The 14999-nt window shown below is 32.0% G+C and overlaps 1 protein-coding gene across 2 annotated transcripts in view; it reads right to left on the reverse strand.

The window, feature by feature from the left end:
* Nucleotides 1–630: 630 nt before the first annotated feature.
* The window catches only part of LOC150107038 (tumor protein D52-like), a 127383-nt gene continuing 113014 nt past the window's right edge, over nt 631–14999 (reverse strand). For both annotated transcript variants that reach the window (XM_090393393.1, XM_090393392.1), the window contains one exon: nt 631–4635. In XM_090393393.1, coding sequence (XP_090249519.1) covers nt 4513–4635 — 123 coding nt within the window. In that variant the 3' untranslated portion in view covers nt 631–4512. The remainder of the gene's footprint in view (nt 4636–14999) is intronic.

Here is a 14999-nt window from a genome sequence, read left to right on the forward strand (position 1 = left end):
TTTTGATATGCTTTCTTCCACTGCCTCTTTAACACTCAGAGTTCACCATGGAGTTCTGATTTTTCTATCCTTACAACCTCACCACATGCCTGTCTGGCTGAATCAATCAGTGTTTTCTTCAGGGCTTGCCACTGAAAGTCCAAGGTTTGGTTCCTGTTCTGAAACGCTTTTATTTTTTCTTCAATCATGTTTGTGTATTTTAGTCTATAGTTCACACCTGAGAACTGCTCAACTTTTATTCGCTTTAAAACTTCCTTACATGTTCTTTTCAATATGAAATTCAATATTACATCATTTTTATGCAAATTCCTGATTACTATGCTATTGTAAATATTTTTAAAAATTGAGAATTTTATGGAGTTTGTTGTCCTTTTAATACTACAAGGGGCATTTTTTTTGAAAATGATTCATTAATTGTAATTTTATATCATGTTCCATTTCAATGTATTGAGGATGCCTATGATACACAGGTTAAAATTTTACAACTGAATTTATTTCAGTTGTAAAATTGTAGTTTAAATTTCAGTTGTAAATTTTAGTTTCACAACTTTAAAATTAAAATTTTGAGTAGCCAGCATGTTTTTAAGTGTTTAAAGTAATGGAAACTCTTTTCTGTTTCTTACTCAAATATACAGTAGAGTGGTATATATTTATTGACAAAAGATACCATATAAATTTAGCTTCTGCAATATTACACAAATACAAGCAACAACCATCAAACATTAACATTTACATGTATCACAAGATATTAAATATCAGAGAAAAATCTCAAAAATACATCCAAGAATAGAATACAAATGTAAGCAAATATGTTAGAATCTTGGCAATACAATTCTGCAATATAAAATCAGGTCTTATTCCAAACAATTATTCTGGAATAAAGTTTTAAAATCTTTTTAATATTGTTTTAAGTAAAAATGGATTTTCAAAAATGATTATAAAAATCAGCACTTTCAAAGCACCTAATTGGACCCTAAACATCTGGAGGTAAAAGATATTCATGCATTCTCTCCAAGTGAAAACGTTTTGCTAATATCAAACTATAAATGGTAACTTTAAATTTTGTTGACAGCACTTGGTAATTATTACATTTTCAAAGTAGGTCAATATATTTACCACATTTTCCTTACATAACTGTGTCGTGAATTCAACTGCTAATTCAAGAGTATTTTAACAATAATAGCCAGTAGAATTCAACAAGATTCTGTTTATTTGATTTCAGTTTTGATAAAAGAAACTTGTTATAACCTTGGATTTCAGTGCTTCAATTAATATTTATAATTTGATGCTAACAAAGAACCTTCACTGTTTTCCAAATGCTATCAGGCACTCTCAAATATCCATAAATGTGACTCATATATACACAAAAATAGTTACGGGCTATACCACTGTTCTATGTACTTAAATATACTGTTTAAATAAAACTGAAAAACATATCAATTATCAAATTTGCGCCCGACTTGCAAAAATATCACAATTCCTTCAAACTAGTTTGGTGAGAAATTTCAAACTGCACTCCTGTTAGTTTTCACAGCAAAATCTTATATATATATATATATGATTTTGCTCTGAAAAAACAACACCATATACATAGTTCATGTATTTGTATCCAGATCCTGTTACTGAAAACAAACCAAGGGAAATGAAAGAATACAGTACACTGTTTTTTTAACAATAAGAATATTTAAACTTTTTAAAACTATAAATTTACTGATACCACCTTTTCTAATATACTATTCACCATATAAGCAATCAATAGCTCTAAAAAAGTGACTGACCTCAGAAATGATATGGCTGGGCAAACATCTCTGGAAATAAGTAGTGTTTATTAACAGGATCATGGCTCAAAAATATTTATTCTACTGAAAGACTTCCAAAGTCCAATTACAAGAAAAAAAAAGAATTTTTTTCATCTATTTACTCTGATATTTTTCTAAGACATTCCAGATCATCAACTACTAATGAACGATGTTTAAGAAATACGTGTTACTACCATTACTTCTGATAACAATCATATCTCCTGCTTGCTTACTTAAGCATCTTGCTAATATAAGCAGGTATTTAAAATTCCTGAAAGATTAAAAAACAACAACTTTATTCTTTTAAGTAAATAAGCTTCTTCTTTCAAGTCTTTGCTTAGACCAATGTTTTGATTTTCAATCATTCTAAGCCTAATGGCATTTCATGAAGGTTCATGATGCTACTTTCACCTGATCAATAGAACAATGCCATTAAACACTGTCAGCAACTACAAAAAAAATTATATGTTGTGAGCTATTCATTGTATTTAAGTATTTAAAATAAAAATGTGTGGAATTTGTTTAAACACATACTTGTTACAGGAATTTTAAATGGAAGAAAAATGAAAAATGTATATTTTTAATAATTCATTAAAATTGAAAAAATTAAATGAAATTCATGTACCAAACAAAATTAGGGTAAACAGGGAATCATGCTATGAGGTCGACAATAATCTGAATGCATCCACAAATTGCTTCAATTAGGACATTTCACTTAATGAATACAGCGAGTGTATTACTGAATACCCTCAGCAGGAATATAGTATGAAACAAATTTAGTATTTCTAAAGTCACTTGGTGAATACAGAAGGCCCACAACCAGATGGCAATGTACTCAAGTTACACTCCATAAAAGATTGTGTTTTTATGAAAATGTCCCATCTTAATGATGACTTGATTTGAAATGCAATTTCATTTGATCCATTGGAATAAACTAATCTTCCAAATCAAGGAAATTATGGCAGGTTATTATCCTTAGGCACAAAACAGTTCTTTGGAGTAACCTTTTTTAATAGCTCATTCTGTATCAAGACTGAAAGTTGTATTTATAATAATTTGCAAAACTGTTCTGTCTATGGTGGATTATTTATCATTACTTCAGAGTTAATATTCTCAAACTATTTTACAACTTTTTTTTTTCAATATTCATTTTTTATATTTCATACAAAACATTCCTTGACTAAACAGCCTTCCAGCCTTGTCCAAACTCCTCCTCAGAGAAGCAAGGAGAGAGAGAGAATGTTGCAATAAATCTCCCTGGCTTTTCTTCCAGCCTCGCTTGTCAGCCTATTATACCAGGATAAATATTCCATTACAAAAACAGATACAAAGAATTTCCTTCTGTACCACTACCTAGTTTTCTTCTTGCCACAAAAACTTTCAACTCAGTATATAATTCAGATTAATTTATTACTTTATAGTAGGTTGTGCAATTACTATTCATTAATCACTAATACTTTAATAAAGGCAAGCATTTTAAGAAATTACCACTTTCGGTATAATCTTAAAAGTATTTCAAAAAATATCTCATGACATAAAATATTTAATTTAAAATATGGATTAAAAAAAATTGTTTTAATCTTAATTAGATTAATCTATAAACAGTTCATTAAAATTTTTTGAACATTATGAAAGTATACTTCCAAGAATTACCAGTGTGAACCATTAATAAAAGGAATCATTTTGAAAAGAATCAAAGCAAATCAACTGATTCAAAGGTAAATGCTGAAAAGTGAAGCTACCAAAATCAGCAGGAAGCAATATAGCTTAAACTACCACAAAGAAAGTGTTGGCCCTGCCAAAATTATTTCTGATAGCAAATTAACCTCTGATTAATTTATTTATCAAATAAATTATATATTTATAATTATATAATTGATAAATGATAATATGATAAAAATTATAAATTTATATCAAATAAATGATATAAATTTCAAATTTATATATTTTAATTTATATTTTTAATAAAGCTAAGAGTTTACTGAATAAGAACTGCATTCAAAACATACAATAATGCTTATGGTATCTATTTATCTGGTAACATTACCACTCAAGATATGATTTTTTTTTTTTTTAAATTAACTGCCTCACAAGAAAATGTATAAATTATGCAAGGATAAACAAGGAACTCATTATACTCAACTAATACACTAGAGAAGTGATAATTCATCACCCCCCCCCCCCTTTAACCTATCCGTACAGATAGTGAATATAAATATTCACACTGCATAAATTTACAAACATTTATCAAGAGTTAAAAACTTCTCATATACAGTCTCATTACCAATAATACAATTAACTACTACAATTTTTATTTGTTTAAAGTTAAATTATGACTTCACTTTAAGCCATATATAAGCTTTACTCCTTTTTGAACAAAAATCAATATTTAAGTAATTTTTCATGCATGAAAACCTTATTTGGATACAAGTTTGCATACACTTCTGCATCACATAATACAGGCTATTATGAAACACCAAAGCATTTCTATAGTTTACAAATTTATTACTTGCAACATAACACATCCACCCAACCATGCAACCTTTGTATTGCTTTTAATTTAATAAAGTTCCCATAACCAGGAAGTCAGAAACAAGCAAATAAAAATTATATATATATATATCACATTTTTATTATGTAGAGCAACAGAAGTGTTAAGTTCCAATAGTTAGTATCAAATATTTTTAGTATCTTTCTAGGAGCAAAGTGACGTTTATGTACGTTTCTCTTGTGGACTGGAAAGAGTGGTATCAGCAGATGAACTAGATCTCCTTTCTGTGTTGTTCAGTGAATCATCAAGACTTTCTCCATGTGGAACTGGTCCAGCCACCTTTGTCTTAAGAATATAAAAACCTGTGCTTAGTATTTAAGAAAACAACTTATGTAGTTTCATTTAATAAATTCAGATATTCTGAATGTTTAAAATTCATAGTTAAGCCTCATCATAGAAAACCTTTTCTTTTATATCCCACATTAAAATTCAAATGGTTACTAAAATTTGATAGGTAGCAGATAAGTACCCTAGGTAATCAGAAGAAATATCCTAAAATTATACTAACATAATTTATTTCAAATTATAATAAACAATAAATTATATTCGTTTTAATTCTTTACTCAAGCATAAGCTTTGTTTATATTGGGATTTGTATGTAAAGCATCTTCACATCTCTATGTACAAGGTTACTTGTATATAGACATCAACTGTCTTAGTATCCCATAACACAGCACACTTCCTTATGTGTGTGTATTGCTATGCATTATGGGATGGGCCACCACACAAGCTGATTTTGCCTTCACTAGTGGCAACTAGACCCATGAAAATATCAAGGTTTAAATCAATGATGAAGTCCATATACAAGTAACAAAATGGCACATCACTATATTATTAAAATGCTCTGGATCACAGATAGTTCTAGAAAAAAATTTTCATTCATGATATATCAACCAGGTGTATAACATGGTGAACAGTGCTACTGCTACATTGGATGAAGAGTTAGAGGCTCATGAAAATGAGGTTGAAGAGCTCTTGCATAACCTGGATAAGAATTTGTCTATAGGGACAGATGGAATATCAGCCTGTTTGCTAAAGGAATGTTCAGCTGAATTGGATAGGCCTTTCACATGTTTATATAACTTGGGTCTCAGCTCAGGAATGATACCACAGGAATGGAAGGAATGTATGACAGGTCTACTGTACAAGGGTGGTGCAAAAACTGATGCGTCTAACTACCGAACTATCAGTATCTCTGGTGTGATCGTGAAGATTTTAGAGAAGTTGGTAAGAACTGGCACAGAAATGGGTAGACAAACATGCTATACTCTGCAAGGAACAGCATGGGTTTACTAAAGGAAGGTCATGTTTTAGCAATTTGCTCATATTTTATAACAATGTTACAGCCCAGTTGGATAAAGGGAAAGCATACACTATGAAAATGTTGGATTTGTCTAAGGCATTTCATAGATACCACATGAAAGGCTGTTGCACAAACTGCAGAGTATGGGATTGAAATATAAATTCTTGACTTGGATCAGAGGATGGTTGACAGACAGATATCAAAAAGTGGCATACAGTGGGTGTTCCTCAGGGTTCAGTCCTTGGGCCATTATTGTTCAATCTATACGTTGATGCATCAAGCAGGGTCTAACATCAGATGTGCAATTGTTTGCTGATGATGCGAAGATAGGCAGGGCAATCAGGGATGCTACTGATATTCAGCACTTATAAAATGATATGAATAGGCTGGAAATTTGGGCAAACAAAAATGGCTATCAGTTTCATGCTAGTAAGTGTAGTGTCATGCACTTTAGCATGATTAGAGTTCCAGCGACATATTATATTAGCAGAGTTTATGCTACAAAAAAACTGAGTAGGCGAACTTGGCATATTGGTGGATAGGAATTTGAAGTTCAAAGGTCACATAGCAAAAGTTGCAAATACAACTCAGAGGATAATTGCTATGTTGAAGCGAACCTTGACATGTAAGGATAAAGAAGTCATTTTGCCTCTTTATAAGACTTTGATAAGACCACATCTGGATTACTGTGTGCAGATTTAGTTTCCAGGTTCCAAGGGGATAAAGAAGCCATGGAAAGGGTGCAAAGATTATATCCGGATTATGGAATTTAGATTATTATTATTATCTGACACCTACAGGGAGTCCAAAGACTCATCGAGGGAGAGTGTACCAACAGCATCGAACGATTGGTCCCCTTCCAACCACTAACCGCACTCAAAACTTACTTAACTGAGCCACTAGTAGCAGAGGCTCTATCAATCGACCAACCTTTGCTGGCTTATGAGGACAGATTGCGGGTATGTGGATTACAGACTCTTGCTCCTGGTTAACAGGAGCAAGAGGGATGATATGATAGAGGTCAATAAATTTTTAAATGGGTGTTATTGGGATATCATCTGATGAAATTTTTTGTTATATGGAAGGTGGGGAGAAAACACGGGGGCATCCATGGAAGTTAAAGTTGTTCTCAGTCAAAGGGGTAAGAGCTAGGTTTTTCTCCCAGAGAGCAGCAAGTGAGTGAAATAATTTGCCCTTAGGGGTAGTGCATCTAGTGTGAATGACTTTAAGGGCAGGTATGACAGCTGGTTTGGGTGATTTATAGCCTCTCTCGATGAGTCCTTGACTCCCTGGGGTCTCAGATGATAATAATAATATAAGAGCTCCTAGCACAATAGTGATATACATGGGAAGGGGTTAGGAAAAATGGAATGGAATGATATACTTTTTGAATAAGCTAGAGGTTTTATTCTTCTGGACTCTTAGATCAATTAGATGAGATGCCCTTTTCTGGATAACACTTTTAGGAAGGTTTTTGGTGCACTACTCAAACATTAGAATATTATTCCAAGGAGTACTTGACAGGTGAAAGTGTCACGAGTGGAAAAGGATGCACAATTTTAGAAGCTGAGGAAGGAATTATACTAATCTGTAATGTGTATGTGCTTTGAAATGTGCATATATACATTTGACTCCAGTACAATTAAATTAAAAATACCAAGAATAATAAGACCTCAATAAAGGTCAAAACTGGTCTAAGTAGTGGCTCCTCCCATAATGCTTAGCATTATACACACCTGAAAGGATGTGTATAATGCTTTTCATAATTGGATGCTAAAGCAATTTAATTTTTTGTATTTCTTTTTCATCTCTCCACTTCAGACATACATGGAGAGTAAGCTGGTGATCTCCCTGAGAGTTGACACATTTTGCTTTCTTTGCAGTGCAAGATACAAGAACATACTCTAAACAGGAATAGTAAAAAATCGAGTGACTGTAGTTTATAATAATCTTAAAATAATGAATTCTTTCTATAAACATAAAGACATACATAAATATATTTTGGCAGCAAGAGGATGGAAATCAATATTAGATTACTTTATCTTAAATGAAAATACATCAAAGTTTTCTATGGATGTTAGAGTCCACAAAGGATATGAAATAAGTAGTGACCACTTCCTCATTAAAATAAAATTAAGATTACCACCTAAATGGCTAACAAATAACAAGAACAGAAATAAAATTAAAAAAAAAAAATTTCTTTTTTTTTTTATATAAAACTAGATTATTAAATGACATAAATATACAATGGCTATATGAACAAAGAATTAACCAATATTTAGATAAAATAAAACGAAATGAAGAAACAGGAGTAGAATGGATTATAGCAGCAAATGAAAGGTTAGGAAAGACCAAAAATTCAATAAAAAGAAAAAACTGAAGATACTGGATGATATAATCAAAGAAATAATCAAAATGAAAAAAGAAACATATCATAAATGGTTAAGTAGTAAAAGATTAGAAGATGAACAAAGTATAAAAGAATAAAAGCCATAAAAGCTAGAAGAGAAGTCAGAAAAAGATAGAGAATCATGGTACAAATTTGTTTCTAACTTAGAACATGATTTATGTAAAATAAGATCCAACGTATATAAGATTTTGAAACATTTACATCTAGTAGAGATACTAGAGAAAGCATAAAAATGAACAATGAATTGAAATGAGAGGAAATTCTAAGTTTCAATACAGAATTGTAGACAAATATTTTAAAAAAGATAACTGGCAAACATTTAATGAAAATGAAAAGGAAATAACTAAAGAAGAATTAGAAATCAGCCCAAAAGAAATAAATGGAAAATCACCTGAAGAAGATAAGTTAGGTTCAGAATTATATAAATATGCAGGAATAAGGTTTCAAGAAAGACTCATTACTTTTAAATAAAATCTATTCAATAGGTAACCCACCAATAGAATGGAAAAAAGCAATAGTGATCCCTATTTTTAAACAAAAAAACGGTAGTAAGAGATGACCATAAAAAGTTACGGAGGTATAAGAATTATAAATTCCTGTTATAAAAGATATAGCAGAATTTTACATAAAATAATAAAATATTCCGAAAGCTTTATTTTAGAACAACAAAATGGATTTAGAAAAACATGACTATGTATAGACATGGCCTTTTGTCTAAAGTTAATAATAGAGAAAGAACAGAATACAATTTAGAAACACATTACATTTATTAACTTAGAAGCATTTGATAAAGTTAAAAGAAGTATTTTATTTAACATATTAAAAGAAAAACAAATACTAAATAATATTCTAAAAGCTCTTTTTCTCCCTACTACATTAGGCCTACTGGCCTGTTACAGAGATGACTTGAGCTCTTCTAAGTTGTACCTGTCCCAAGGATAAGGTGACTAACCCTATGCCTCCAGATATATCCTATGGCTGCAGCTCGTGTATTCACAGGGTCGGTTTGCCTGTATGCAGGAGGAAAAACCCTGCTGTCCACGCCCAAGACCGGCTAACTTGGCTACGTCTCAGAAAGATCCTTAAGCTCCTCATGTCGGCAATGGGAATCGAACCCATGACACTTCTTTCCCAGGCATATGGTTGCGAAGTGCATAGTGTTGGATCCTACTTCTTCTAAATCTATACTTTGGATCCGACATGATTACTATTACGATGTTCTTAACTAATTGATAAGTTGTAAGTTGATTTCTAACTCAAATATAAAGAAAATTTATATTTAAAGACTGCGGCACTTTATATTTGAATTAGTTCAAGAATTGAAGATAAACCAACTCTCAACTACCCTTCCTTTATACGTTGTTATTATACATACTGGCCGAGTATATTTGACTTACTTAATTCACCCGCTTTGGTTCGAATATTTTATGAATGGTGCAGTAAAAGAGATTCAGGCAAAATACATCTTTTGATTAACAAAAACAAACATTTAATTTTAGAATCACAAATTTTACACTTAAGATCAAATCACTAAATAAGTTATTATAAACACTTCAGCCTTTCTGATAATAAAGTCATACAAACTCAGACAATGGTAATTCTGTTATCTGTAATACAGTCTTCTCACAGTTCCTTTTAACTATTTAATAAGGTTCCTTAATGATCATTCACATCAATATCTCATAGTTCTTTAAGTTTCAAATACAATAAAAATTGCAGTAACACCTCTTCACAAGCAAACACTTATAAATTTACACTTTAGCTAATCTCCGCAATAGTTACTGTTAATATAAGGAAATTCTAGGAAGAAACACACTCACATTTCTGCATAGGAATATTAATGGTTGGAATATTCTTACCGATAATCTTCTTTATTCATCTACCTTTATGCGAACATGTTTTGTAATTATAAGCACTTTAAACAACTTAACGGCACTCATTAAACAAATCTTCTCAGTAATAACTGAATTAATCATCGGTCACAATACACAAACAAACGTTGCTGCATAAAGTACTACTGATCACTCATGAAATAAGGCAACACACAATAATTCCTTAACTTGAGGTTTTATATGCACAGTTGTTCACTCTTCCGGCACTCAATTAATTCTTTAGACACTACAATTCTAAACACAGCTATCGTTAAACTTCAACTTTATAGCTCTACTACTCTCTAGTAATTCCGTGCTTTATTTCAAGATTCTGTGTGTCCTTGAAAGGTCAGCCCTGAAATTATATCTCAATTCAAGTATCGCTAGTCTAATTAATAGTCTCTCAGCTGATTTTCGTAGCTATAATTGTTATTCTACAACTTATTAGCTAACTGCTTCTCGACTAGTAGACTTTATTAGCTGCTTGAGTGACTTGCCGACTCGCTATTATCGCACTGTGATTCCCGAATGCTCCGATTCCAACCTAATGCCAATCCTCTCCTTTCTCTCTCTCTTAATAATAATAATTTCCAGCGTTCTTCCTTTTTATATCCATTCTTCCCACCTAAATTATTCTCGTGATTTCCTTCTAAAACTATTTTCAATAAACCTTCTTCCCACATGCTGTTCCAAAAACGTGCTCGCTCACTTACATACGTCTCCATGACAACAAAACAAAACATAATAAAATTGAGGTATTGCATAACGCTAAACTTCTACAAATAGGAATAAATAAAGAATATTTACATTTCAATTAATGCGCAGTTAAATTATCAAATACAAGTTCTTATAATATTAACATAGTAATAATTAAAATAACTTAATATTTAATACAGTCTTTTCATTATTAATACATATATCTTTGATTAAATAATTAAATATTAAATAAGGTTAAAGGTAGTTATATGAATATTAAATTATAAACAAGTGAATTACATTAAATAATATTTACAAGTCTAGCCTATGTGATGGAAGATCATGTTGGATTCTGAAACAAATAATAATTACTCCAATCTCTATATATTCAGAATCCAACAATAGCCATTAGGCTAACCGCACAAACATATTCTAAAAGCTGTCATAAGTATATATATGAAAATAATCAAAATACAAATAACTATACAATAACACATTGCCACAGAAATTACTCTTTTATCATCATCATCAAATTCCTGCCACGTACCCTCAAGGGGTATACAGGTTATGATAGTACTACATGAAAAATTTACATCATTACTAACTTCCTATCTACAATTTTCCTCCAAATCAATCTGTTACCTGTCAAGACTCCAACATCATCAGATCTTATATTTCAGTCTTCTAAGGCACTTTTTACCATATCAATCCACCTATATCTTGGTCTTCCTCTGGGTCTTTTTCTTGCCAACCTGGCAGAGAACACTTGTTTTGCTAATCTTTCCTCTCCTATTCTGTTTAAGTGACCATACCATCTTAGATTAGCTGTGCTAACACATTTCTGGATGCTAACAATGTCAAGTTCTTTCCTAATATCCTTATTTTTAATATGATATTGCCATTCATGCCATCTGTTCACACCCCTAATCTTTCTCAGGATTCTCATATGTGTGGTTTCTAGTCTTTGGTTCAGTGTTTTATTTCTACCCAGCTCTCGGATCCATAAGTTAAAACTGGTTTGAATACAGTCTTGTATTCAAACCAGTCTAAATACAAGACTGTCTTGCATACAGTGTTCAAATACACTAAACAACACTATAATTCAGTGATATGACTAATTTCTCTCTTATTCCATATAAATTTATTCAGCTGACTTCCTACCATAAGAGCTTAGTTAATTCTGTTGCCTATTTTATATTTAATTTACCATTTTCTCTAAAAATCGTGCCTAAGTAGTTGAAATGTTTTACTTGTTCTATAGGTTCTCCATTCACAATGCAGTTGAATTTTCAATGCTTCTGCCTATTTTCATTGTCTTGTTATTGCTGACCTTCATATCTTATCTATTACAACAGTTCTTCAATTTAGTCAGGGAATCTTGTAGACTTGTACTGGATTTATTTAGAAGTATAACATGATTCACGTAAAGTAAAGAGCTGAGATTAACATCTCCAATTTTGATATTAGGTTTAATACTACTTTCCTTCATAATGTGATCCATATAGATAATAAATAACAGAGGGGATAATGTACATCATTGTCTGACACCAGATTTAACATTAAACCATCTTCCTGTACTTCCTTCAATTCTAACTGCTGACTTACAACTCAAATAAAGACTAAGTATTGCTTGATAATCCAAAATCACTGAGAAATTTGAAGAGCAGCAACAGCTATCCAGTAAGAAGGCACTAGGAGGAGATGGTATGCTATTGAGCTGCTCAAAGCCCTGGGAGAAGAGGCAGTTAAAATTTTAACAGCTCATGTCAGCAAATTTGGATCACAACTAAATGGCCTAGGGAATGGAAAAAATCAGTTTATATACCTTTATTGAAGATGCAAGAGTGCAAAAATTACAAAACTATAGCAATGATTTTTCATGCAAGTAAAGTCTTACTTACATTCAGAAAAGACTGGAACCATTCATGAAGAGAGAAATACCAGATGAACAGGCAGGATTTCGAAAAGGCAGAGAAACAAGAGATCAAATCGCCAATGTGAGATGGATAATAGAAAGAACACAGTAATATCAAAAGAATGTCTACATTTGTTTTCTTGACTATAGCTCTGTAGATCATGTGAAACTGTGGAATGTGTTAAGAACAATGGGAGTACCAGAGCATTTCATTATCCTTCTGAAGAATATTATGAACAAGAAGTTACTGTCCAAACACATCTTGGAGAAACTGGGTATTTCACTATAGGTAAAGGGGTGTGACAAGGATGTATTTTATCTCCGTACCTGTTTATCTTGTACAGCGAATACATTTTAAGAATGGTAGGGCTGGAGGAGTCTTCAGTTGGAATTAAAATTGGTGAAAGAAATATTAATAATTTGAATTATGCAGATGATACCACCTTGATAGAAGAATGAAGAAGATTTGGAGGTACTTATTATGAAAGTTAAAAAAGGAAGTGCTAAATATGGTCTTAAACTTAACCTCAAAAAGACAAAAGTTATGGCAACATGTGAACTTAATGATTTTGAAGTAGATGGGGAGAAAATGGAAGCAGTTAACAAGTTTGTGCTCCTAGGATCCTGAATTGATCAAGATGGTTATTGTACTGAAGAAGTTAGAAGATTGTTACTCGGAAAGAAAGCAATGACAAATTTAAGCAAGATCTTTAAAGATAAAGATATTAGTCTTGCAACAAAAATCAGAATCGTGAAAACAATGGTATTCCCTGTGGAACTGTATGGATGTGAAAGCTGGACCCTGAGAAAGAGTGAAAGAAGGAAGATAGATTCATTTGAATTATGGGTTTGGAGATGCTTACTAAGAATACCATGAACTGCAAAGCAAACTAATAAATCAGTGATAGACAGAATAAAGCCAGATTGCTCCCTTGAAGCTATGATCATCAAGCAAAAATTGTCATACTTCGGACATATTATGCGAGCAAATGACAGTCTGGAGAAAATGATGATTCTTGCTAAAGTTGATGGAAGCAGGAGAAGAGGAAGACTAAGAAAGTATTAGATGGATGGATGGAGTTAAAGAAGCAACTGAAATGTGCTTAGAAATTCTGAAAGATATGGCCAGAACAGATCTGCATAGAAAATGTATGTTCATAGAATCACCAGGAGTTGAAAACGACTCGATGGAATATAACAATTGCTTGATATAATGCTCCATTGACACCATACAGCTGTAGCGTTTTGAATAGTTTTTGCAAGTATATTAGAACTCAGAACTTTGTCATATGCCTTTTCCTGATCTACAAAACTAAAATACAAATCTTTGTTATATTCTTATGATTTCTGAACTATTTATGGTAAAGTGAAAATCTGATCCTGACAGCGTCTATTTGGCCTGAATTCAGCTTGTTCTTCACCAAGCTTCCCTTCCACAATCCTTCTCAACCGTTTCTCAAGTATACTTGCATAAATCTTACCAAGAACACTCAGTAAGGAACTACCTCAGCAATTCTCACATTGAATTCCCTTTTTATATGAGTACTATAAGAACTACTCCAGTCATCTGGAATTTGTCCCTCTGTCCAGGCTTTCTGAACTATGCAGTGCAGCCACTAAGACTTTTACATCTCCATACTTGAGCATTTCTGGTCGAATATCATCTACTCCTGCTGCCTTTCCACATTTCAGTATGGATATGTATTCCTGATTGCATGCCTGGTCATTGTTTTTTTTACCACTGTGCTGTCACTGACTGTTTCATTTAGCAATTTTTAGAAGTAATTACTCCATACATCAAGGATATCTTTTTCTCCTTTATCATCTTTAATTCATTTTACAGCACCCTTTCCTCTATTTTTGAGCTTCTTCAACAGCCTCCAGAATATTTTGCCACCTTTCTGATATTTATTTTCTATATTCTTACCAAAGTTTTCCAATAACTTTTGTTTAGCTAGTTTTACATAGTATTTAGCTTTCTTACATTTGTCTCTGTATTCTCTAAGAGTACAGCACAAGCTGACATATTTGCAAGAAACGTTTTTTGATATGCTTTCTAATTTTCCTTCAGTGCCTATTTAACTTCCTGTGTCCACCATGGAGTTCTGATTTTTCTATTCTTGCAGACAACCTCACCACATGCTGGCTGAATTAATCAATGTTTTCTTCAAGATCTGCCACTGAATCTCCAAGGTTTGGTTCCTGTTCTCAAACTCTTTTTTCTTGAATAATGTTTGTGTATTTTAATCTACAGTTCACATCTGAGAGCTTTTCAACTTTTATTTGCTTTAAAACTTTCTTACATGCTCAAGACTAAATGGTGATCACTTCCAATTACAAATTCTCTGTACATTCTAGTGTCCTGTACCAGTGAGAAATCATCACTATCAACAATAACATCATCAATGAGAATTTGGGATTTAATCAACCAATTCTTATTGGCTTAAACCAAAA

The sequence above is a fragment of the Typopeltis vanoorti genome, chromosome 5, assembly GCF_054136105.1.
Source record: "Typopeltis vanoorti isolate ZY-2024b chromosome 5, IOZ_Tvanoo_1.0, whole genome shotgun sequence".
In the NCBI taxonomy this organism is placed as follows: Eukaryota; Metazoa; Arthropoda; class Arachnida; order Uropygi; family Thelyphonidae; genus Typopeltis; species Typopeltis vanoorti.